Genomic DNA, 27,279 nt, shown 5'->3' with positions numbered 1-27,279 from the left:
CAAAGATGTTCCAGATATTTCTCAGAGGACGTCCAAGTTAGCTGAAAAAGAGTAGGTCATTTGCTCTGTTATTCTTACAGGGGTTGTTTGAGCAAAAATACATGCATTTTTTTCTAGCGGTGCAGTGATATAGCTGAGACCTAGAGAGAGCCGCTGAGTCGAGAACTCCAATCTCATCATGACTCACTTCATCAATGACACATAGGCTTGCTAGCAGAGCTCTGTTATGCTTGGGCCTCTATTGGAAAACAGTTCGAGTTCTGTGCTACCAAATGTCCTGTAAGATTGTTTAACCACAGGACTAAGCTACAGAAGCCTCGGGGGAAATAAAGCACTTGGTTGAAAGTGGCCAGGTAGCTACTAGTTAGCAATTGTGTGACTTGTCATTGATTTATGATTGCAGGCTGAAAGGAAGAAAGGTGTGTTTTGTGAGTATATGTCAGGAGGTAAGTGGGCGACGCGATGCAAGACCAGACAGTTTATATGCAATACATCATTGTCATCGGAAATGTCGACAGTGGCATTAGCATGTCACGTGCTAATTAGCCAAGTTGCTGTGTGTAAAATCACTGAAATGTGCAAATTCACTCTGAGGAGCTTGCACAAGAATGGATGATACAAATGATCAAAAGACAGACTAGGAGGATTGTCAACTACTCAGTTTTTGAGGTTTGACTAGTTTATCTAGACTTTTGATGAATTTAGAATTCAAATTCAGTTTTTGAAATTGTTTTGGGTACAAGTGATTTGTTTCTGCAATTGAAGCGTTTAAAGGGCACTAGGGCTGCACGATATTGGAAAAAAATTACATTGCGATATTTTTTTCCCAACGATATATATTGCGATATTGAGAGCCATCAATCCAGGCTAAAGTCAATAATTACCATTCCATGATATTAATAATTTCACTAATAAGCAAGCTTCATTACAAGTGACAAAAAGGTCACTTAATATTTTATTCCAAAATTAGAACATTTCTGTAAACACAAAAGCAGAACACATTTTTAAATAAAACAGCAGCTTTACACCAACCCCCCTGATTGGTTTACAACAATATAACTTAAAATAAATATTTTTTTTATAAAACAACTTATAAGCATTTTGGTTCACAATCTTTATGTGAAAAATATGTGCGGGATGTTATAACATACCGCCTGTCAAGCATTCGGATCATGTTCTTAAATCCCTCTTTGGCGACTGTATTTAATGGCAACATATCTTTAGCGATATGAAACGTTATTGCGTCTGTTATTTCTTTCTGTCGTTGAGAGCCTTTCTGGTAAGGTGTCACACTGGCAAAGGCATCACAAATATTTGTTTGTTTTGGTTGACATCCAGATTTGACTTTGTATTCGTCGTAAAGAGCTTTGTGGTGCCGTTTTAAGTGATCAGACAAATTGGTGGTGTTTCCTTGTTTTGTGGCCACAACTTTGACACTCCATGCAAAGTACCTCATTTTGGTCAACATCCTCCTTTTTGTAGCCGAAATAGTCCCAAATAGATTATTTCGACTTTCTTTTTGGTACGAAATAATTTTTTTGCGGCGGATCCTCTTCGTCGCGCATTTTTAGCAGTGAATGTTGGCTGTGAGCGTGAGCGGTGAGCAGCGGCACAGCGAACCAATCACTGTGCAGGCACGCGGAACGTGCATGTCACCGCAGCAACAAGCCATACAACAAACTCGAACATGCGATGTGAAGGGTAGAAGCCCATGGTGTATTAAGAGAACGGTAGCACCAGGGTAGCACACAGTAAACATACTGTGTGCTACCCTGGTGCTACCGTTCTCTTAATACACCATGGGCTTCTACCCTTCACATTGCATGTTCCGGCGATGTGACTATCGCTCACGCTCGCATCGCGATGTCGATGTCAAAACAGAATATCGTTCAGCCCTAAAGGGCACCTATTATGTCCCTTTTTACAAGATGTAATATTGGCCTTGGGTGTCCCTAGAATGCGTCTGTGAAGTTTCAGCCCCAAATACCCCACAGATCATTTATTATAGCAGCTGGAAAATGACATTTTTGGGGTGTGTCTAAAAAATAGCTGATTTGGAGTGTATGGCTTTAAATGCAAATGAGCTGCATATTCCTGCCCTGTCTCCAGAAGAGGGGGTTGCATATACGTCTCTCTGCATTGCATATCTACAGCAATAAACAGCTGGTAGAAGCAACATAGCTGAGAGCGAGAGAACCGGTGTCCAGCCGTACATATGGGAAGTCAAATGCACTGAAAGTGGGACGAAACGGCAGAATGTTACAGAGCTCGTGTCACCTGTCATCGGCGCGGATCAATTGGCTGAGCACTACCGAACAAATCTCGCGCTACGAAAGGCGCAAACTAATCTCACAATCACAGTGCTGATCAGCTAAAAAAATACTTAATGTACGCACACAAATACGGTTAAAACGTTACAGCTGCTCGACCATGGAGAAAATGAAGGACAGCGTAACTGCTAAGGGCAGAAACTATAGCAATGCAGGGCTGTCAATCAACCCCTGTGGCCTGCCCCTTCGAAATGTGACGTCACACTGCGGTGAGAGTCAAAACGGCAGCCCTAGTGAGATTGACTTGGTTTAAAGGGGATTACCAAATGAGGAGTGGGTGGATTTTTATTATTGTAGGCTGGTTGTGTTCACACACTGCCAACACACATTTATGTCCAAACACCATGTAAAAGTGGATTTTGCATAATAGGTGGGCCATTGTGTTGCGGCTTGATTCCATTGTGTTGTGCTAATATTGTTGTGTTGCGGCTTGTTTCTGTTGTGTTAAATTTGTTGTGTTGTGGCTTGCTTCTGTTGTGCTAATGTTGTTGTGTTGCAGCTCGTTTCTGTTGTGTTGTGCTAATTTTGTTGTATTGTGGCTTGTTTCTGTTGTGTTGTGCTAATTTTGTTGTGTTGCGGCTGGTTTCCGTTGTTTTGTGGAGATTTCATTGTGTTGTGCAGTTCTGGGCTACTGTATAAAATCACCTCCTGTACCCTTACATAGTGCACTTTTTGAGGGGAAAGCTATTTGTAGTGGTTTCCGAAATAATAGTGGGTATTATTGAGTTATTTGAGTGTGTTCATTTAATCCCATAATTCACCTCAGAAATTGTTCTTCAATGGAATCACTGCGAAAACACTCTTTTAAAACATTTATTTATAAGAGTGTAGCTATTTCAGTACTTTGGCCTCTCTATCGCCATCTGTGGTTGAAAGAAAAACTGCAAGTTATTTATGGACTTGAGTTCTACGGTTTCCTGTAATCACTGTAATCAATTCCTATGATCAATTTCAGATGTATATCTGAAAAAATAAAATAAAATCATCTGAGCAAGTTATTTGCATATCTACCACCATAATAGCTGGGTCTTCTTTTCTGTTCTTACAAAACAATCAAGTATTGATGTAAGATGTAAACCTGATATTTCCCACCAAATCTGACCCAACCAATCAAAATATAAACTATTATTGTAGGATTAAAGCTTATTCATACCGAACACGATAACTAACATTTTGATAATCGTTTGAATATATATGGTACAGTTTGTTTAATATATCTTATACAATATTACAAAAAATGTTGTTTTCACATCCCTATGAATGTGCTTTCATCCATAAAAAAAAATTATAAACAAATAAAAAAATGAATCAAATTTGCTGCCATGGGGCCATTTTCTACGATTGATACCAGTCTATTCAGTGGCACAGAGCCATGGTGATCAAGCCGTATGCCACTGAGATTAGTTTAGAGTTAATAAGAGCGATCAGGAGGGGTAATTTAGCTCTCTAATGGCTTGGGCCCTCTGAAAGGGCATGATAGCTGCTATGCCTGTGTGTGGTTTTGGCAGTCTTCCTGCTGCCTGCTTGGCTCTCCTCAACTCTGGCCTTATCAAAGGGAAAAACTGTCACTCCAATAAACAAGGAATTTGCCCCCACCAAACGAAACGCTTTGCTGCATAAGTGAGCGAGTGACTCTTTTTATTTATTTTTTTCCCTCTCCCTGTCGCACAGAAATGGAAGAGTCTGGCTCAAAGTGATTTAGATTGGTTAATTTGTAAACAAGAGTGTGCAAACTGTGTTTATTTGTCTGTGTTTGGGAATCATCTATTATGTGAGGTATTTTTTGTTCCATTTGTTGTGTTTTAGGGCCTCAGCAAGTGTTAAATCAATCGTTCTTGTTAACTGTTGAAAACTTACTGATTTACTTTATTTGATCAACTAGTTAATCAGCTCTGATGCCTGAAAATGTTTATCCTGTACACACACACACACACACACACACACACACACACACACACACACACACACACACATATATGTATATATATATATATGTATATATATGTATGTGTGTGTGTGTGTGTGTAGCCAATATTTTAAGCAAGGACACATAATATTTAGATATTTTTATGGAAAACAAGTCAATACTGATTGATGTTGTTTTGTTTTTCTTTATTTTATTTAGTTTGGTTTGTTTTTGTTGTGTTTTATTTTATTGCATTTTTATTTATTTTAGATTTTATTTTAGATTTTTGTCTTTTTTCTTTTTTTTTCCCACAGCCCTAGAAATTCATATTCATTTTTCCTGGCCAAATTATTATAAAAGAGGACAGGAAATGGTTTATTTATTTATTTGAAAACAAGTCAATACTGATTTGTTTTGTTTGCTTTATTTTGTTTCATTTTGTGCTTTGTTTTACTTTTTTACTGGTTTGTTGTTGTTGTAAGATTTTTTTATTTTATATATTTTTCGTTTTTTTTTTTTTTTTCTTTAAATTAACTTGCAAAAAATTATTGGAAATGTTATGGAAATTAATTCTGAAAAAGTGGGAACTAATATCTGAAATCCTACTCAGTGCAGGTTCATGAGCATTCTGAATCATACTTGTCACAAAAACGTCATCTAAACATCGTTCTAACATCTGACATAGATTTTAGTATTTGCACTGAACATGTTGCATATCAGCGACTTCCTTTAATGTAGTTGCTTTGCTGCGCTTAATTTGCAATTATATACAAGCAAACATAGCAGATGGGTTCAGCTTCCGCTCGAAACCCACAAGCGCGAGTGTTTTGACATGACCGATCGCATCCGAGTGGAAGTTAAAGGGCTGTGCGTCAGCTGAAATGATCAGTGTGGCCTCCTCAATACAAACATGGTGAGAATTGATTTTCGACTATGAGTAAACAGCCCAGGCTCTATGCATTCTACACATGTAACCCCTGGTTTGCCTTTAAATTATTGAAGAGCGATACCCAGAACACACCGCCGCACTCATACTGAGCAGTTCTCCCTCGCTTTCGGCACCCCAGCGTCTCATTGGCCGGTTAGAGGGAGGCTGCGGTAAACATCTGTTTGTTTGCTGCCGTCTTGACAGAATGAGTTTGTGTCTGCGCTGTGGACGTGTGTGTGTGTGTGTGTGTGTTTTTGTGTCTCTCGATCACGTAAAGGTCAGGTGTGGGTAGGTGCGCCTGGTGCTGCTCGCCCATCATTCTCTTCCTTACACAGCTTCCCATTAATTTGGCCGCTTCCCCAGAGTGTGGCGAGACTCTTAAGGTATTAGCGCTGACGCTAACTCCCTTCTGACTCATCTGGCCTGCTGAGTTTACAACTAAGGCTCACTTATCTACAGCGTCAAGCCTCGTATGTGGGGAGAGAGAAGGAAAGAAGGGTTGTTGGTATCACATGGGGTGAAAGATGCAGGCTAAATAAGGGGGACGGCTCATCTGAAAAATTGTGACACCTTTTTCTCACTTGATTCCTACACGGCCCTGTGAATCGCGATCGGTCATAATGAATCGTCTCTAATGGAGATTGCATTGCAGCAAAACCGGGCTCAATCTCACCAGGCTGAGGTTGCAGTGAATGAAGGGCTCACAGGGATTCGCTGCCGCACATTCTCTGGGGAAGCATGCAGCGTTCACACACTAATAACATGCTCGAGTGAGCAGGTGCAGCTGCTTCTTGGCGAAATAATCTGCAATCATTATGTTATGAAAGGCGTAATCTGACAGAAAACTGATCGTTGAAACAAGCAAGGTTAAAGACTTTATTTGGGTGAGAATCGATATGATATGGAAAGAACAGCTTGTAATTATGACTTATGTTGTTTGACTGTTCATATTATGACTGACTGCACACAGTTGTTTCATCTCTCCATTTTCGAAACGTTTACAACTGTTCATAGATTTAAGGTTTATATATATATATATATATATATATATATATATATATATATATATATATATATATATATATATATATATATATATATAAATAAATAAAAATCTAATTGAAAAAAAATATATGTATTTCTATTAGTGGTCAGCAAGGTGTTTTTGTTCTTATTATTAATAATAATATTTATTAGTATATTTGCAATTTTTAACAATGACTTTGTCATTATTAGTTTTTGAATTTTAAGTTAAATGAAACGACTTCTAAAAGTAAATAAAAATAACCAAAGTAAATTGAAATAACAATAGAAGACTATTATAGTTCTCATTTTATAACATTTATACATTTATTAGCATTTTTTGTTGTAATTTATAATCATTTCTCGTCATTAGTTGTATATTTCAAGTCTGGAATTCTCAAATCATATAAACAAACTGAAATGTAACTAATTGTTCACTAAAAATCTTACCAACTGCTGCTCTGAAATCATTTTACATTTTGTTGAATTGTTTCTTTATGTATCTTTTAATAAACACGTTCGTCATCAAGGAAATCAATCAATCAATCAGTCAATTTATTTATGTCTAGACCTACAAAATTCATGGAAGTAAACAAAATATGTTCAAAAAAATGTTATGAATATGCATTGTCAAGTTATGTTATACTACAAAATATTGAATGTGCTAGAAACCGATAGATAGTGTCTTTTTGAGGTGGTAGTTATGGTAATAATGAATGAATGGAAAGGGTATAATTGAAAAATCATGGAATTTTACTGGCCATAATGTTTGAAAGCCATGAAAGCTGCATGCATAATCCTTATAATAAATTGTAAAATGCAGATTATAATAGTTTTAGATGGATAATAGCAGGCCATGTCAACTTCCCAAAGATATTTAATGTCAACTACCAATACTAAATCATGCAAAGCCATATATACTTGTTATATTTTATAAAATGTCCTTAGTTTATTTCAAGACCTTTATTGTATACAATAAATGCATACAGTGGATGCTTTGGTTTGAATTTGATGGAAACATGAGTTATGATGTGGCTGAGCAGATAAAAGCTCCACAAGCTTCTTTGTTTTGGTTTCACCGGTGAGTGGAGCGCTGAAGAAACATGGAGACGCTGCAGATTTATTGATTTTGTTAACCTGCAGTAATCCACAGCTCATTGAACCACTGGGTCAGGACTTTGGGTTATTGCAGGGTTTTGTGTGCCTAGAAAAGCGTGAACGTTTCAGTGCCTGCGCTGTGTTTGTTTACTAGTGGCAGAAAATATTGTTAGTGTCTGGATTTCCATTAATGGTTGTTTCCGGAACAATGCATTATATGAGAGGAGAGTTTGGGCACAGTGGGAAGTGTGCAATAACATTGTGGTGTCAATGCAGATGCATTTTGGGACCCGACTCAATTCTGCTTTCAGCAAATTTTCAAAGTGCAACAACAGGCTGCAAAATACAGCAGCCACACATTGTATTTGGGCACTTTAGTCTCAAATAAAAATGTATCATTGTTACCAGATACAAAAACATCCAACCTATGGCATTTGCAAAATAAATAAATTAATTAAATTGTAAACTTTCCTCAAATGTTTTCAAAAATCTTCAGGTTTACCTTAATTCAAAAATGTTTTTTGTTTGTATTTTGGTCTGTTTTTTGTTTTGTTTTTCATTGTTCATTTGTTTTTTGTTACTTGTTTGTGTGTGTGTGTGCATTTGTGTGTTTCTTTTTCTTTTTCTTTTTATTTTGGTTTTATGTTTTGTTTGCATTTTGTTTTGGGTGAGGTTTTTGGATTCTGTGTCCCTTTTTGCCTTGTTTTATGTTTTGTATTGTTTTGCGTTATTTTTTTATTTTGGTTTTGTTTTCTTTGCATTTTGTGTTTGTGTGTTTTTGTTTGGTTTTGTGTAGTTTTTTTTTATTTTGGTTTGTGTTCATTTTGTTTTGCATTGTTAATTAATTAGTTTTTGTGATTTTTATTTATTATTTTTAATAAAACTTCATGTCTAAACTTTAGCTTCACTTGTAGTTTATGGACATTTTGTGGTTTAATTCAACAGCATTCATATATTTTCTTGTATTCATAGTGTTCATAGTGCAAATGTCTCCATTTACAGAATGTCTCTAGAATTAAGCGACAAGTCTGTAAATGTAGTTTGACAGCCCCAATCAATCATAAATCTAACCTGTCAATCTCAAATATCTTCACCTCGCAGGGGTTGCAGACAGGGACATGGGAGCTGGAGGAGATGGGAATGAAGTTCAGCCAGAGTCTTCTCACCCTCAGGAGGAACGCCATCCATTATAACAGCCATCTGATCCACCACGCATCTGCCCTGTTGCTGAACGACGGGCTTCTCGACCACAAATCCAATAAGTGAGTTAAATGAACGTATTTTGACCACAGACACGTCTAGGGCTTCAAAACCCGTCAAAATAGACCACAATAAAAAGTTTTCCTAAATCAAGGGTTTGTAGTCAATACTTTAAAACAGTTCTTCTCAAGTGGATTTGGTTAAGATTCAGATACTTCAAATTTGCTAATAGAGTCTAATTAGTCTAACACATGGCCTTAAACAAAATGTTAAAAACAAAAGAAATCTGAATAATTTACTGCTCCTTTTTAAATAAGACTGTTAATTTGAAAGATAAATCTGTATTTTATTATTGGAATTTGGCATATTAACAGACACTTTTTATTATCATGTGCACATTCAGCTGGCCTTGTGTGGTTTATATTCGATAACTATAATTGTCTGTAACTATATTATGATAACGATTCTGCTTCGGTGGAGGAATAAGCCCACAGTAGCAAAGGAATAGCATTAAAGTTTTTGTTGAAATTATCATTTGGAAAGTTGGAGGTTGGTGGAGGATCTTCAGTTATGGTTCACTTTTTATTATTATTTGAGCCAGATGTTTGATAAAAACCAAAGGAAGTCTATAACCAGAGAAAGCAATCCTTTAGTATTGCCATTCATCTCAGTGGCAGTTGAGATTATTTTATATATTGCTTTCATATTTTATGATTTTGTTTATTATGTTTCAAGTTTAATTTTATTATTTTTAACAATGGCTGCATTAAAATGCATGTCAATAGAGCATCAGTGTAAATCTCTGGGGACGCTCAGGCTTGCCACAGTGCACCGGCAGATATTAATAGATTCGAAAAAATTATTACTTTTATCTGTATGACCAAAAATGACGGAGCAAGTGAGCGCACCGGCGCCTCCATCTGTCATGCAGTGAGCGCTACTGTTCAGTTTCCACACTCCGCAGACACTTGAATAAAGCACATTTCTCTAGGTTAACATTATATTGAGCACTATGTAAAGCTAGCCACAAAAAGCCATATTTGAGGTTGATGAATGATAGGTGAGCATTTGAATGATGTATTACACACATATATATATATATATATATATATATATATATATATATATATATATATAACTAGTAAAGTAACACTTTTTAATTTATAATAAAATAGTTACTTTTTCAAATATGTAACGCTAGTTACTTAGTTTTTCCATGTATTGATTGACAGCTCTCCTGTTCTCATTTTTAGAGAAATCGGGAGTAAGTGCAGAGGTGTTGTGTGCACTGTGTAAACATGATGCTTACTTTAGTTTTAGATTAAATGTGAACATGCATTTACTCATCTCACTTGCAAAAAAGGCAGATTCAGTATTCCTGAACCTGAATAGAAAGTATGAAATGGAATCAGAGGCTTATTCATTTCACTTTGCCAAAAAATTTACTTTTTATATTAAAAACAAACAAACAAGCCCACACTGATATTAATGATTTTTTTGGTGAAGTAAATACTACATAAAAACAAATGTAATTTCCACATAAAATAATTTAGTTCAGGCAAGAATTTAAAAAATAATTCTAATTAAATTCTATATTAGTACTCAATTTAAGCTTGTAGAAATTAAAGTTTGAATTTATAAGTATATTTTACTTGGAATTGTTTGTTATGGTTACAAGGATTCTTTAAGTAAATATCAAAGTCATGATCCCGTTGTTCCCATCATGCACTTGGGCATGGATAATTAATAAGGTTAACGTTTTTGCTGTTTTCGAGATGTATTCACACTGTTTTATGATTGCTTTTGTTGTTAGGTTTAGTAACTTACTGTTTTGTGACATCTGGAGTTGATTTTCTACTCAGAATGACCAATTCTTACTCAAACACTATCCACTGATTGTCACCGTCATTGTGTATGGAGTATCAAGTATTGAGGTCTCTGTGTTCATTTAGGTAATAATTCTATTGAGTAGACATATTATCTTAAAAGGATAAGCTGTCTACTTGCCTACTTGCATGTTTGTGAGTGAATCACATGTTTTAATAGCATGGTTGTTTCCCAGTGCTACATCGAATGAGTAAATTTTAGAAGCCATGACTGAGTGACATGTACTTAAGTATTGCAGATTTAACCTAAAATAATTAAGTAAAAATTACTCCTCAAACTCTAACTGGTCATGTTAAATTTACTTATTTTGCTAATTTTACCTGACTTAGTTAAGTAGATTGTACTTAAGTCAATACTTAATTTTGATTTAAGTAAATGTAAGTAATTCTTACTCATTGTTTTTTTCAGTGGTCCAGATGAGAAAATGTAACGCAAAAGTAATGTAACACCTTACCTTCCATAAAAAGTAACTTGGTAATGCTATTAGTTACTTTTCTTAGGCAATAATGAAAATATTGTAATGCATTACGTGTTAAAAGTAACTTTCCTCAACACTGAAAATAAATAAATGTAACGCTGAAATGATCTAAAACAAGGTGTAGATGGAGTAAATGAGCTAGTTTGGAGCTGAATTAATTTGCAGAAATTTACGATCAGATTAACTACATTAGACATTGCATGATAGTATGTAAATTAAAATTTTAGCAGTTAGTTTTGGATCATTATAATGCCACATTAGAGATGTTTTGTCATTGCCATGACCCTTACACTTCTTGTTTTCTGTCTGTGGCTTGTGTTCAATCTGTAGATGGCTAGTTATGTGAGAATTCAGTATGCAAATAAAAACAAGATGATTATTTGCAATTCAGCATATAAACAGAATAGTGACGTAATTTCAGTTCTATTTTGCATAGTACTGTAAAATAGAGATATCTGTATATATAGATATCTGTACAGTAGTGCTTTCTAAGCCTTGTACCACGTTATAATATTAGCATAATGAGATAACTGGCAAAGTTACCTTGTTAGTGACCTTTAAGAATCATATTGCAAAGTTGCTGTTGCCAAGTCAGGCAGCCTTTTACTCTGGCTTTTTAAATATGATCTCGAGCTGTGGGACGTGGACAGAGATTCATTCAGAGTGCATCAGCTGCCTTTCAAGTTTTCAATTTGCCACTAAAGGGGTTTCCTGGGAGCACTGCCACTTTCTCTGTTTTCCTTTCGTCTCTCCAACTACTTTCTTCTCCACACACTCGTTCTCTCCCCTCTCCCTCCATTTTCCATTCCCCAGCATCCTCAAGTTAAAATTCACTTAGAGTCTTGATTTCTGTCATGGAATGAAATGGACCAAAGCTGAGCTATTGATTTCTACGAAGTTCAATTAAATCCCTTTTTTGTGCGTTTTGAATTGTTACATCTTGTCCACACAGAGCGCTCAGTGTTCTGAGGAGATTATCCCACCCCTCTCTCTTCTCCTGGATTTCACAATGTTTCTATTGTTCCTCTCGTCTTCATATTACTGAAGAGAAAACAGTAAACTTGACTGGTCGTACCCGAGAGTATTGCGTAACTGAATTATGCGCAGCTGCAGAATGCTGCTCACAAGCCTTGTCTGATTCAGCTCAGCTCTTCTTAGATGGATGTAGAATATAGCTCATCTTTTTTTATTTTCTTTTTTTAGTTTTTTACTGTTACAGATGAACAAACGTTTAATATGAAACAAGAACAAGGTATCTGATCAACATCTAACAAATTATGTAATATTTTAGTAGCGGATGGATGGATGGATGGATCCACCTCAAGCCTTAGACACAAAAGAGAAGCGAGCGCTTCAAGAGCTGACAGGAAGCCCTTTTTGTTTGTGACGACTCTGTGAGGAAAGCAAATTCACATTCAGATGGATACTATTTTCCTGCCCAACACTTTTGGTAATGCACTTCCGAATGAAAAATAGCCCGACGGAACGCTCAATACCTGCTAGATGTCAAATAAAGCCCGACAGCTCACGGGAACACTCTGGCTTTCTTCATATTCAGGCTTATTATATCTTTTGTGTCAAAAGTTCAACTTTTTTTGCTCTAAAAAGTGCACAGAATTGATTTTCTAACAATAAAGCATGACATTTTTTGAATAGGTTCTGTGATGGGGCGTGCATGCTTTCTGATGAGGTCACTTAATAGCAAGTGTTCTTTATCTAATAAACTAAAGACGGCCAAACGCCGCTTTTGATGCCGGACCCCTCAGAAGATCTAAAGCTCTCATAAAAACGGCTTTGAACGTCTCCACACCTTTCATGACATCTTACATTACAGCTTGACACATTTGTTCATTTTTTTTCATTACGCAGTTCAGAAATGAGTCCCTACGGTATGTTCTGGCTCGCTCTGTAATTCTTCCCGAGCCTGATTTCTTTTCTTCCCCCACATCAGAGCGCTTCGCCAAAGCCTCGAAGTTGAAAGCTTAGTCAACCATGAAACGTATTGGATTGTGAGACACAAAGGAGATCTTTAGAAGTGTAAACAAACAAACAGACGGGCAAGAAAAGCAACAAATAAAGCTAAATAATAATAGCTGCAATTGATTATTATAATTCTAAATATTTCCAGCCGAATTTACATGCCAATTGGCTTGTTTCATCTATTTGCAACTGTCCTCAGATTCACCCAGCACCTCCAGCTATTCCAACAATGAAAATTGAGCCGACTTGTGAAACTTATTCCATCAAAAGTTACCACAAACTACATTAACTTGTTAATCCACTCTGAAATGACGGTCGCCCTTCAGGAAACTGAGGAAGGTTGAACCTGCCAGTTAGCTCGCTTCATTTCAATTTATTTAGACCATTTAAGAAGTCTTTAGAGAGAAATAGGCATGCATCACGCATCTTTCCGAGGCAGTCTTCATCCTTTTGTTATTTGTCTGTGGGAGAGCAGGTTTTTTAGTTTGAATATTAGATATTATTACGTTATTACAACCAGTTTCCACAATTTTTTTTTGTGTTCAGATTGATCCTTTATTTTTGATGTATCCATCTCAAATTTATTGTAAACCTTATGGAACTATTTGTTAATAATAGGTTCAGAAAATTATTTTATTTTATTTTGTATAACTACCCAAAATTTTTGTATACGAGGATGTTTTTGAATGTGATTCAACACTTAACTAATTTATTTGTTTATCTATCTGTTTGTTTGTCTGTTTGTTTGTTTGGTTTTTTGTTTTTTATTTGTATTTGTAATCTTTGTAAACAAGGTCTTTTTTTTAAATATATGATTCAGCACTTTATTTATTTATTTGATAATATTTCTTACTCTTACTCTAATCATTTGTTGGCCAATAATAATTCTTACAAAGTCATTTTTTCTTTGGTCAGTATATTAATGTGTAATTACACACACATGCATTTATTTGTGTGTGTGTGTGTGTGTGTGTGTGTGTGTGTGTGTGTGTGTGTGTGTTTGTGGTTTATGAGGACACAAATTTGTATAATGACATGGGTATGACAGAGGTATTACAATATGAAGGTGGTTTATGAGGACACTGCCTATGTCCCCGTAATTCAAAAGGCTTAAAAAACATACTAAATGGTGTTTTTTTGAAAATCTAAAAATGCACAAAGTTTCCTGTGAGGGCTAAGTTTAGGTGTAGGGTTGGTGTAGGGCAATAGCACACACAGTTTGTTCAGTATAAAAACCATTACGCCTATGGAGAGTCCCCATAAACCACAAAAACCAACATGTGTGTGTGTATCACTTATGTTTTCATTTTATATATAATTAAGTACACTTATTGCATTAAATTGCTCTTGAGTCAACAAATTAATTCATTTTTTAAGTTTTGTTCAGAGGCAATTAATTGCATTGTTTTTAATCATATACTTTTTATTATATTATATTATATTCATGCAAAATGTTACTTTTACTGTGGTACATTTTAGTAATTTTATCTATCAAGAAAGTAATGCTTTAATGTATTTAATGAAGGTAGCACAATTTCTCACATAATTTTACATACGAATCAGGGGGCATTGATTTTTGTGATAAATCTACATTTTTAGTTCCTTCAGGAATGACATCATCAGAATTAATTTCTAAATATTCCACCAAAATCACTGAACCGATCGACCATGGGGAAACTGCGCTAATTGTTTTGCACCTCGGAAAGTTTGCCAGAACTTCATATTGCTCAGTAGTTCAGTTTCACATTTAATTATTGATGCACAATTGGACAGACTCTCCAAAAGAATCATTATAAGCATACTTAAAATTCAGAGCTGCTGTTCCCTGTGTTACAGTCCCCGCATGAACAGGCTTGATAGCAGGATGTGTTGTAAAATGAAACTGCATGCGTTCAGACACAGAGGCAGAGGAGGGAGGGGAAGATAAGAGCTTCAAAAGTGGGCTGCAAACAGCTTCTGAGTGGCGTTGATTTTAATGCCTTCTAGAAGATATTTGCTGGCAGATCTCTTATGAGGTGTCTCTAATAGTTTGTGAGAGCACACACTGTAAACAAGAGCTGCGTATCCTTGTGCAGCGATGGACGTCTCCCAGGAGAGAGCTGATTGAATCGCTGTCCCCTGCCGTCACACAGACATGCTCACTCCCTCGCCCTACATGCAGCACGCAGCTTGCCCCTTCTAATCTGCAAATGAAATTATTTCCGTAACTTTGGACTTCTTTTTTTTTTTACTCAGTCATTTCTTTCTTTTTTTAAGAGCTTTTTGAAGAGCCAGACATTTTGTTAAAGTAGAAGATTTATGGTGCATTTTCTCGAAGTTAATGTCTGCCATTTAGGTCTTAAAATGCCTGTTGATTTTGTTTGATCACAGACCCTGTTTCACCACAGATCCCCTTTTTTTTTCTTTTTTTCCTTTCTGCAGTGGTTGACCATTGTTTTATGTTTTGTGTGTGTGTATATATGTATCAGTGCCCTCCAAAAGTATTGGAATAGTAAAGACAAGTGGAGTCAAGACATTTACAAATATGATTAATAGATTAATATGAGACAAAAATACAGAATGTCACATTTTATTATTGGGTGATTCAACACAGAGATGTTTTACCAGATAAGATTATCAGCACTTTTAGAGTTTCATCCCTCTATCTGATGTGAGCATAAGTATTGGAGCAGTTGCCTCACAGGTCTTTCTAAGTGATCAGCTGTGTCCTGTTGCATTAATTCTTCAGATATTAAAAGCAGGGAATGTGTCGTATCAGTTATATCCATTACTTCTGTATTCTGAATCCTGCATTCGATGATGACACACAAACCAGGATGAAGATGAGGGAGCTGACTTTGAGAGAAAAGCAAGCAATTTGGATGCTAAAAGAAAAGAGGAAGTCAATTAGAGCTATAGCAAAAACAAAGGGCATGGAGAAATCAAGAGTTTGGAAACCACCAGTGACACCAGCAACCAACAACGACCTGATCGGCTGAGAAAACAACAGTAGTTGATGACAGACAAATCATAAAAGCTGTGAAAATGAACCCTAAAAGACGTGTCTGTAAAATCACCAACAACTTCCAGAAAGCTGGGGCGATGCTCTGACAATCTACTGTCCTCAGGAGACTTTGACACAGAATTACAGATGCTGCACAGCAAGATGCAAACCTCTGACCAGCACCAAAAATAGAAAGGCAAGAGTTTGCAAAAAAGCACAAAGGTGAGCCAGAAGAGTTTTGGAACTGTGTTTATGGACTGATGAAACAAAGATGAACCTTTATCCAAGTGATGGGAAAGCAAAAATGTGGAGAAAAAAAGGGAACTGCAAATGATCCCAAGCATACAGCCTCATCTGTAAAGCATGGTGGAGGTGGTGTCGTGACATGGGCATGCATGCTGTCTCTGGATCAGGCCCTCTCAACTTAACTGATGACTTAATGTAAGATGACAGTAGCAGAATTTGAAGGGTACAAAACCATCTTGCCTACCAATATTCAAGAAAATGCCACCAGATTCATTGGGAAGTGCTTAATATTGCATCAGGACAATGACCCAAAACACCCTGCCAGTTCAGTCAAGGAATTTATAAGGGCAAAGAAATGGAAAGTCTTAGATTGCCCAAGTCAATCTCCAGATTTAAATCCGATTGAACATGAAGAGGAGGGTAAAGGCAGAAACTCTCCAAAACAAGCAACAATTGGGATTGGCTGCATTAAAGGCTGGGAAAAGTATTTCAAAGGATGAGACCAAGAGTCTGGTGATGTCTATGGGTCACAGACTCACTGCTGTGATTGTGTGCAAGGGATCTGCAACTAAATAATAGCTTTTAATCTTTTGTGTCTGCCTTATGTTCAACTGTCCCAATACTTATGCTAACATCAATGAATGGGATGAACTCTAAAAGTGCTGAACTTCTTAGCTGGTAAAACGTGTGTGTTGAATCATCCAATAATAAAATGTGACATTCTGTAGTTTTGTCTCATATTCATCTTTTAATCATATTTGCAAATGTCTTGACTCCACAGCCAACAGAGCAATTTTGACTATACTATATATATATATACATTTTCCTCAATATCTCAGTCTCTCCATTTTTTTATTGTACCTGTCACTTCTTTACCAGCAGGTCTACTATTATGACAAGAAATGTGTTTCCACCTTGTTGCAAAACAACCACCTCATTGCAATTTGTTAGCACAGAATGTTGTTATTTATCTTAGTGACTTAAATGCTGAAGATTTAACAAACCTATATTCCATGCAAATACTGTATATTAAAACAAATTTTCTAAAGTTCCTAAATGTCAAAATTAATACAATATCTTTATTGAAAAATCCCAATACCGAACACTATTGCATTATTGGGCTGAGACTCATATTTTTGTGTTGCTGTCTTCTCTAGCTGTTACTACCTATACAATAAATCCATGTGAATATCTGTTTGCTAAATGTATTAATGTAACTTTACAATCGATAATGATGTCCTTTAGCACAGTATTCTGACTGATGATAATAACGGAAAAAACTTAAGACGATTCGTATAGTGCAGCGCCTGCTAGTCAAGACTAAACGATTTATGATTTATTATCAAATGACAAAATCGTAAATGATCATTGTGGTACATTGGAAAGGCAAAAATATGAAATATTATTATTAATAATAAAACAGAACACACATACACAGGGCAGCGGGCCAAATCATGTAATAAATGTAAATTTTTACTACATAAAAATGTATTATATAATAATTATAATAATCAAAAATATAAATATAGTATAAAACATAAATATTTATTAAAGCTTCAGTGTCAAATCTGTACATATTATTATAATAAATGTATTGGAGTATATTTATTTATACGTATATGAAATTTAAATAATTACTTTCGCTACTTTGAACAGGTTTAAATTTTGACCATTATGGCTTTTTTAATTGATTATAATAATAACAACAGCAGCAACAACAACAACAACAATTAAAATCTTTATATTAAAATATTTAAATCATTATAAATGTATATAACATATTAATATAATTTAATGTGTATTATTTTAGTAAATATATTACAATATTACACTATAAAGTATATTGTTTATTAGTATAGTAAATTTAAATAATTAGTTTTTAGTGTTGTAAATCTGTAAAAATCTTGACTTTTCAGTGAAAAGTGAATTTAAGTGCTGTTTCCAGTCTTATCTGTACTTACTGCCATCTAGTAAGTAGTTCATGGATTTTTGAAACTGTAATCCATTGCAAAAGTAGTTTATGCTATTTTATTTTATATATTTATTTTTTTGGACCAGGTCTTCACCAGGGGATTTGAGAAGCAATTACATGCCACGTGGTTGTGCCGCACACCTCTCTCCAGATATACTTAACTCCTTTCTTAAGAGTAATTAAATCATGGTTCTGCATTCCAAATAGCTAACATATCAGTAATATCATTAACATGAAGCATCTTGCGGCCTCCTTATGCCCCTTATAACTGCATTATAGTAGAAAGATGTCTTTGTCACAGTGTACAGACAAACTTAATGCACATGATTATGATAAAGTTCAGCAATTTTGTTTTAAACTAAAATATTTACATATGTAATATGTTTACTGTATTTGTATTTACATTTGTATATTCAGTATAATAGGATTTTCATTTATTAAGGCTTCTACAGTAACTACTAACTTGTATTAATTTTCTAAATAAATATTTGTATTATTGTAGCTGTATTTTATAATAGAATTTCCTTGTGAAAGCACAGGAAGAATGAAGAAACTTTTGATGGTGGCATCAAAGTTTGGTTGGAGTACACAAGCTGAACTTGCTGAAAGCGAAATTGGTCAAATCAACTTGATGGCACAAAGCTCTGTGCATGAATATAGTGATTTGAATGCATCTTGAGCTTCATGTATGAATGAGCTGGCCGGTTTGTTTCATTGCTTTTGCTTTTTGATTTGAATAGAGCAGATATGTGGAAAACATATTTTCCAGCTCCAACCAAAGCTTTTTTTACCCTCACTGATAAATTAGGCTTTTAAAATTCAAGCCGCTAAGACTCTTTATCAAAGCCGCGAGGGGAGAATTCTAATGACCCATGGATTGTTTTTGGTCAGGAGGTGATGGAGGAAGGAGATTGGCCCTTGTCTCTCACACTTCCATTGTGTTTGATTGTTGATTCTGATTGCGTTGGAATTTGTCGATTGGATGACACTGATAATCCGATTGAGACTGCATCTATAATTACAAAACTGACAAAAGGTTTTACTGCTATTGTGCAAACACAATAGACAAGCCATGGGAGACTAAATGAGCAAATATCGTATGTAAATAAAATATTTGTGGTTGAATTGCAAAAACCTAATTTTAGGACTGACAAGGAATCTAAAACCTGGCTGAAAATGTCACACTTGCATGTGCTAAAAAAAAAAAATTAATATCTCACTGTATTAGTTTTTACTGTATGACCAAATAAATTCAGCCTTAGTGAGACTTTTACAGAAACATAAAGTATCCATGCATTGTTTATTTATTTACATTTATTTTACGTTTTTGTATTTATTATTATTATTTATTTATTTAGAAAAAAAACAAAAAATATTTGTCCCCACTTGTTTTGTTTTTGTTTTTCAACCCTGTTAAAGGAAAAAGTAAATATGCTTTCCTAATGATGTCTAAGTCACAGTTTGTGGTAGGGCTGGGCGATATGGCTGAAAACTGTATCACGATATCAGTGTTTCATATCGGTCGATATCGATAATTATTGATATTTTTTTAAGGTGGTACATCAAGTTCGTGGTATTACCAGTCTTAACGGGGACGACGGTCTTGCATAATTTGCAGACGACATTTGGTCTGACTACGGTCAGACTTATAATATCCAAAAAACTGCCATACTGGCGAGCTGACTTTCTCTTTTATTTACAATTTCCTCGCTCGCTGCGGCACTCATTTTCTGCTTATGAAGAGGAATCCAGCAGACCAGCCAGGTCTGGCTGCAGACGTGGACTCTCAGCCGCGCGTGCGCACTTAGACACGAGACAACGATATGGCGCAACCAAACATGATACTGTTACATGATTGGCTGTTAGCATGTCACTCCCTACGTTGCTAGGTTACCAGAGAGCGAGTGCCTTTGTTAATGCAACCAAACTTGCTTCGCAACCTTTGTTTTCTTCCGACGAAGAATAAAAAATATCGAACGTTTTATCGAACACATTTTTTATTGATATCGTTCACGTGTCTATCGCGATACATATCGTTATCGTTTTATCGCCCAGCCCTAGTTTGTGGTCTATTGATCACCCTTGACAAGATCTGCCACTGGCTTTGAATAGTAAACCCATAACATGCTGAAAACAGCATAAATGCTAAGTCATTTGGTGAGGTTAGTCAAGGTAATGATAATAAGCATAGTACTGCTTTTTGCAGAGTATACCACACAACACAAACAAATTGTTCGAAAATCTTTGCTTGTTTGGAAATCATCCTCTCAGCAGACATATACTGCCTGTCGGAATAATAATGCAATCAAATGTCTGCATTGACAAAGTGTATGTAGATTGCAGGGTCAGTTTCTGTAACGCTTTGTTTTGTGTACAAAAGGGAAAAAAAGTGTTTGCCACACGTCTGTTCTCATATTCATCGAGATGTGGTACAAGCCTTGTAAATATTTGCATAATACTTGAATGAATGATATATTTACTTTGCAACTACCCAAAGAGGAATTCAAACTCTTTCTGCTGGCGCTGGCGAGAAGACAAATGGAGAATGCGCTAGTGTTTCATAAGCACGCGTACCAATTTAGCCGAGCCAACAGAGACTTCTGTAGTTCATTAAACCAATATAGCAGATTTGTCGAGCTGCTTCTCGTGTCTAAGAGACGACTCCCAGCATTGCGAGTTCAATTTCAGATATTTAAGTCTCTGAAGGATGAAACCTGTAGCGAAACATAAGACGGATGTTATTTCTGCTGGGTAAACGCACACCCACAGGGAAAGAAAATTAGGGCAGGACATTTTTATCTTTACATCAAACCAACACTTGATAAGTCAAACGGTGGGAAACCATTTTATACCGTAAGCTTTTTATTTCCCATTTTAAACTATTAATCCTATTTTTGTTGTTGATGTTGTATTCTGTGAGAGCTTGTGTCTTTTGCAATAGAAGATTAAACGGTTGCAGATGTATTTGGCTCATCGGCACTTCTGTCAGCCATGATGTTGAATTTATGGCGTCATATATATTAAACATAGTGACATTTAAACTGATGGTCATAAAGAATTATGGGTAGGGGTCAAAGGTTAGTGCTCCAATAGTGGGTTGGATGTTACATCACACCTTAAATGGTTCAATATAGCTGTTAAAGTGCTTCACACTCTATTGGTCACGTATATCATATAACATATTGTAGATATATTTTTTATAATGTTTTATAATTCAATTACCATTTTCGTTGTTGTCCCCGTGCCAACTATTTTGAGACCTGTAGCAGGTATCAAATTTGAAATTGGCTCATTTAGTGGATAAAAGTGTCAAATTTATCCATTTTAAACATTTGTTATGTTCTATATGTTCTATTGTGAATAAAAGAGTGGCTCATGTGATTTGAAAGTCTTTTAGTTTTAATTTTATTCAAATTAAAAAAATGTCCCAACAATTCCGGAATTCGGGTTGTATTACGTGTGTGTGTGTGTGTGTGTGTGTGTGTGTGTATATATGTGTGTGTGTGTGTGTGTATATATAGGGAATTGAATTACATATTTCATTATTTCTGTTTCCATTTCACTCTTTCTCTGTCTAGGAGACCGGGTAGTTGTCACATATCACAAAAATGTATGCACAAAATATAATGTTAGTAATCCTAAATCATAATGCAGTAACTTATTTTTCCAACTTTCATTTTCCTTTTGACATTAGATAAACCTAATGGATGGTTTTCGGTTTTAACTCAATTCTGGTATGTAACGCCAACTTTTTGCCATCCAGCGCTTTCTTTATCCAAATAAAAATAAATGTTTTATTGAGATGTCACATTATAGAATTAAAATTGGTTGTTAATGCCAGTTTATATTGACTTCAATGGCAGGTTCCCATTGGGACCATTTACCCCATATAGTGCCTGCTATTGGGGCATGTTGTCACGGAAGTGTTTTAAATGTTAACTAATTAAAAAAAAAATATATATATATTATTGAAATGTAATAAAGTTGAAACAAAATAACCAGAAATATTATAGTTGAAATAGATGAAAAATTCTAACTTTAAAAAAAAAAAACTTACTAAAACCAAAACTGAAATGAAAATTAAATCTAAAAAGAAAAAAACAATCAATTAGTATCCAATCAAGTGACTGTAGCCATTGATTTCCATACAATGGAAAAAATACTATGGAAATCAATGGCTACCTTCAACTGTTTGGCAGGTTACCAACATTCTTCAAAATATCTGTGGGTGTGTAAATGATGTAAATGATGACAGAATTTACATTTTTTGGGTAACTATCCTTTTAAGGTATGCCTTTATGAAAATTGAATTCATCTTCCCTAACAAACATGGAGTAAAAAGTGTGACAACTAGCTCAAGTCTCTCCTATATCTCACATGCTGCCTTGTCTGTCATCTTTTGATCTTTTGGGATGTACAATATTGTGTTTTTATGACTAAGTGCTGAAAAGCCAACCTGCTGACTGGCACAAAGATGCATGGACTCCCTCTGGCCAAGCGGCACAGAAATGAACAGCTCTCGCTCTCAGCGGCCACTTAAAGTAATTGAAAGCAGACCTTCGCAAGTACACAAAGTCTTTGCTTTCAGAGAATCAAGCTCATCAGGTCAGAAACCCGCATCAGTATTGAGCAGCTACAAACAGTATACAGTAGGTAGTGGTGGTGTTGTTTACACAGATGAAGGTGCCCTGTTTCCTCAAAACCGATCATTACGAGTTCATCCTATTGTGACATTAAAATGTTATTGACGCACGTCTCTGCAGTAACTCTATGGAAGTCGATAATGATTTTGTCCTTTCTGCAGTGTCATAATGCATGAGTCTCCAGAGCTCACATGACACTGCATGAAAAATTGCTTCCAAATATCTTTTTAGCATCACAAATTACTAGTAATTATTAATAACTAGACTATAATCATTATAGAATGAAATCATCTGTATATAATTTTTATACTTATTTTTATTTTATTTTTGCCATTTTATCATTTTGCCCAAACATATTTAAAGTTTGGCTCTGATTTTGTGTTTTTCTGCCAAGTATGAAATGAATGTCAGGCTCAGTGCACACATCTGTGTTTCACTGGTGCAGTATACATTTTAAAATAAACTAATTATTATAAAAAAAAAAAAAAAACATCATTATAAAGTCAAAGAAAGGCCATCAAGGCTTTTTATGTTGTCTTTTATACTTGTATTATGTAAGTAAAATATCATCAAATTTGGCCAAAGGAGAAGTTTTCCCAGTCCTGTTCAAGGAAAGGATTGTTGTTGTTTGTTTGTTTGTTTGTTTTGGTTTTGTTTTTTTGAAGCTAGTCAAATTTGATGATAACTTACCTTATATATACTTAAACTAATAATTTTGATTAGCTGTGCCTGGCAAGAATACTTGAACAGACCTTTTTTTAAAATATGTTTATTTCAGTTTTGATTTGTGATTTATTTATTCTGTTGTCTTTGTATATATATATATATATATATATATATATATATATATATATATATATATATATATATATATATATATATATATATATATATATATATATATATTATTATTATTATAATTTTTTTTTCCTGATTATTTGTTCTGATGCTTTTCATTTTCTTATTTTATTTTTTTTTCTTGTATTTTGTTTTCAGAATATTTGTTTTGTTTTCTTTGTTTTGTTTAATTGTTTTGTTTAGTTTTTAGTTTAGTTTTCAGTTTTCAGCTTTCTCATCTCTTCCTTGATGTTTCAACAAGGTTTTCAAAACATTCAGTGACTCCATAAATATGTTTAATGTCCTTTTAAAAGAGCTGTTCAAATACTCAGAAGGCCACATTAACCTCAGTCACGAGGTCTATATATGCAAATCATCTCCTCTTACAAACGACAGGTGCTCCGACCACAAAACAGACACTAATATCCCTCCTTGTTATGTGTCCTGCACTGAATTTGGACACCCTGTAACAGCCAGAAGAATAGACGAGTAACTCGCACCTGTTTCCGCACTGACAACAGCATAACAAATTGGTTCATTTTGCGAGTCAAGAGGACGTGATTTGTTTGTGAAAGGGACGTGTCTCCTGCGTCTCATGAGACCGCTCCCACACGCTGTCTTTCACCCAGAGCATCATCTCATCTTTCCTATATAATGAAGAGGGAAAAATACAATGTTGTTGTTCACATTGTGGCACACCAGATGTTATATTTTTCCCTTTAATTTTCACCCAGGGCAAAGAAAATGATAAACAGACACATGCACACTGGTGGCGCGGACGAGTGAATCAGATTGCTCGTCACATCCACGTTCTCCATGGATTCTTGTGGTTTTGATCTGATTAGTGTGACTGGGCTTTATGTTTACTGTCAATCAAAATGCTCCGCAAACTCAAGGTCACCGCATCTTTCAGCGGATCCAGCAGCGGAGACAGAGCTATGCATTTCCGTTCAAATTAATTTCACTCCACAGTGATTAAGTGATGACTTACAGAACATTTCATTGCCATTTTATTTCCCCCAAATGCATTGCTGCTGTATTGTATTACTGTTTATATACAATTGTTTTGATTGTTTATTTTATTTTATTTTTAGTAACTTTATATTTTTGTCATTTTTATTTAGCTTTTAATTTTTTATATTATTAATTTTGACTTTATTAAATTTTTTATAATTTTTGTCATATATATATATTGGTATATTTAATATACCATATATATATATATATATATATATATATATATATATATATATATATATATATATATATATATATATATGTATGTGTATATATGTGTGTATATGTATGTGTATATATGTGTGTATATGTATGTGTATATATGTGTGTATATGTATGTGTATATATGTGTGTATATGTATGTGTATATATATATATATATATATATGTATGTGTATATATATATATATATATATATATGTATGTGTATATATATATATATATATATATATATATATATATATATGTATGTGTATATATATATATATATATATATATATATATGTATGTGTATATATATATATATATATATATATGTATGTGTATATATATATATATATATATATATATATATATATATATATATATATATATATATGTGTATATATATGTATATATATATATGTATATGTATATGTATGTTTTTATTTTAGTTTTAGTAATTTTGTTCTTTTTCATTTTTTTTGCCTTTTATATTTAGTTTAAATTTGTTTATTTCTAAAACTTTTGCTGTGCTTTTTTCTCTTTTTTATTTTAGTTTTTTATATACTTTTGCTTTCATTTTAATTGTCATTATTTTTGTAATTTTGCATACTTTTGTTTTTAATTTGTTTTTTTTAATGTCAAAAATGTTTATTTCTGTTTTTGTATGTTTCATTTCAGGTTTTTTTATTGTTTTTCATCTATGTATTTTATTTTATTTAAATATATAAAATTATTTAATATATTTTATTTCAGTTGTAATATCCATATTAATAATAACTTAAAATTAACAAAATGTTTTAAATAGTTTGTTTAATGATAACGGCATTGTTTTTGTTTCCGCAGTTGTTTTGAAGACGACGAGCCGCCCTGCATGGAGGAGATTGAATACTCATCATTCAGCAACCCGTTTGGTGCCAATGAACTGGACGCGGAGGTGAATGGTAACACTTCCAGTGAGGAAGAGGAGGAAGAAAATGCAGATATCTGTAGCAACGGCAGGCGGCGTAACGACAGGAAGTCCCACCTCGTTCCTCACTACTTTAAACAGGATGCCCTGGAGACTCTGACAATCAAGGGTGGACAGTGTAACAGCATTGACATCAGTAATGGCTACTTATATTAGGCCTCTTTTGTTTGTCTTTTCTGTTATTTATATTTTATATTAGCTTATCTTAAGGGTGATACTGAAATATTTAGTATTTAGTCCATGAAACAAAACAAGACATGCCCACCTGCAGAACATTTACTAGCCCCACCTGCGCTGCCTGATATAAACTATATAGATATGTATTTCCTGCATAAAAATGCACTTGAAGAGAAATCGATTTTTGCATAATTCTAATGGCGTGATGAGCTCATGCTTTGGTCTGTGCGGTGAGATATTGTTTTTTTTTTACGAATCGCTCTACTGTAAACTAGAGGCTGGTAGATTCCTGACAGTACTCTGCTGTATAACTGGTCTACCAATGAAACTCGTAAACACTTGATATTGTAAGATTGCACTGCATATAAAGTTTACCTTTAATATATTTATTAGATTGCTAGATTTCTTAGATTGTGAAAATCATTAATCATGTGTTTTTATGGTTATTAGTTCCAACGTGATACTGAGCAAGTGAGTTGCTGAAATCGCGTTTGGTCTCATACTGTATCGCGTATCTTGTCAGTGTGTGCACTTGCTTGGCCATTTTTAGTGATTAATAGGAAAGTGGGTTCAGCTGAATTGTAGTAGTGATTTGTTAGATAGGTATAAGAAAGGTTATTATACCGCGGCAGCCCTCGTGTGAAGCCCTCTTAGTGTGAAGACCAAAGAGTGTAAAGACCATCGACTCTACCGTGCGACTCCACCGGGCAGGGACACTGGCAAAGGATATTAGTATCGCTTTTTATTTTTATTTTTTTTCCTTTATATGTTTACTATTGAAATGTTGTTGTTGTTGTATGCATGTGTCAATATTATTTAATTTCTGTATTTTCTTAAATGGGTGTGCATAGAGTATTTACAGAGTGTTAACTTTTAGTTTTAGTTACTTTTTCTTATTTGTAAGTCGCTTTGGATAAAAGCGTCTGCTAAATGACTAAAAGTAAGTAAAAGTACATACATATGAGTATATATTTGAAAAGTTAATTTGTAAAGACTGATAACTCTGTTTTTAACAGTTTTCAAAAATCATGTTTTTTTTTTATTGTGCATTCCAATTAATCTCAATCAAACTGCAGTTGGGTTATTTTGATTAGGTAAAAAATAGCTAAAAGTACAGCTAACTAACACAATAAAACAAAAACATGATTTTTGAAAATGTTATCTGATTTTGCAAATAACCTACTCTTCATACATATATATATATATATATATATATATATATATATATATATATATATATATATATATATATATATATATATATATATATATGTATATGTGTGTATATGTGTGTATATTAGTGCTGTCAAAATTGGCACGTTAACGCAGGCGATTATTTTTTTCAAATTAACGCGTTCAAATTATTTAACGCTGTTAACGCAGGGGCGGAGCCAAGGGTTGGC

The 27,279-nt window shown here is 34.5% G+C and overlaps 1 protein-coding gene across 1 annotated transcript in view; it reads left to right on the top strand.

The window, feature by feature from the left end:
- The window catches only part of LOC306868243 (cytosolic carboxypeptidase 4-like), a 137,160-nt gene extending 110,132 nt beyond the window's left edge, over positions 1-27,028 (top strand). Inside the window, exons 22-23 of the mRNA XM_079414331.1 lie at positions 8,387-8,547; positions 25,576-27,028. Of these exons, the coding sequence (XP_079270457.1) occupies positions 8,387-8,547; positions 25,576-25,855 (441 nt within the window). The 3' untranslated portion in view covers positions 25,856-27,028. The remainder of the gene's footprint in view (positions 1-8,386; positions 8,548-25,575) is intronic.
- Positions 27,029-27,279: the final 251 nt, after the last annotated feature.

Source organism: Barbus barbus, assembly GCF_936440315.1.
Source record: "Barbus barbus genome assembly, chromosome: 50".
Lineage (NCBI taxonomy): Eukaryota > Metazoa > Chordata > Actinopteri > Cypriniformes > Cyprinidae > Barbus > Barbus barbus.
This window is presented reverse-complemented; position numbering and strand designations above follow the sequence as displayed.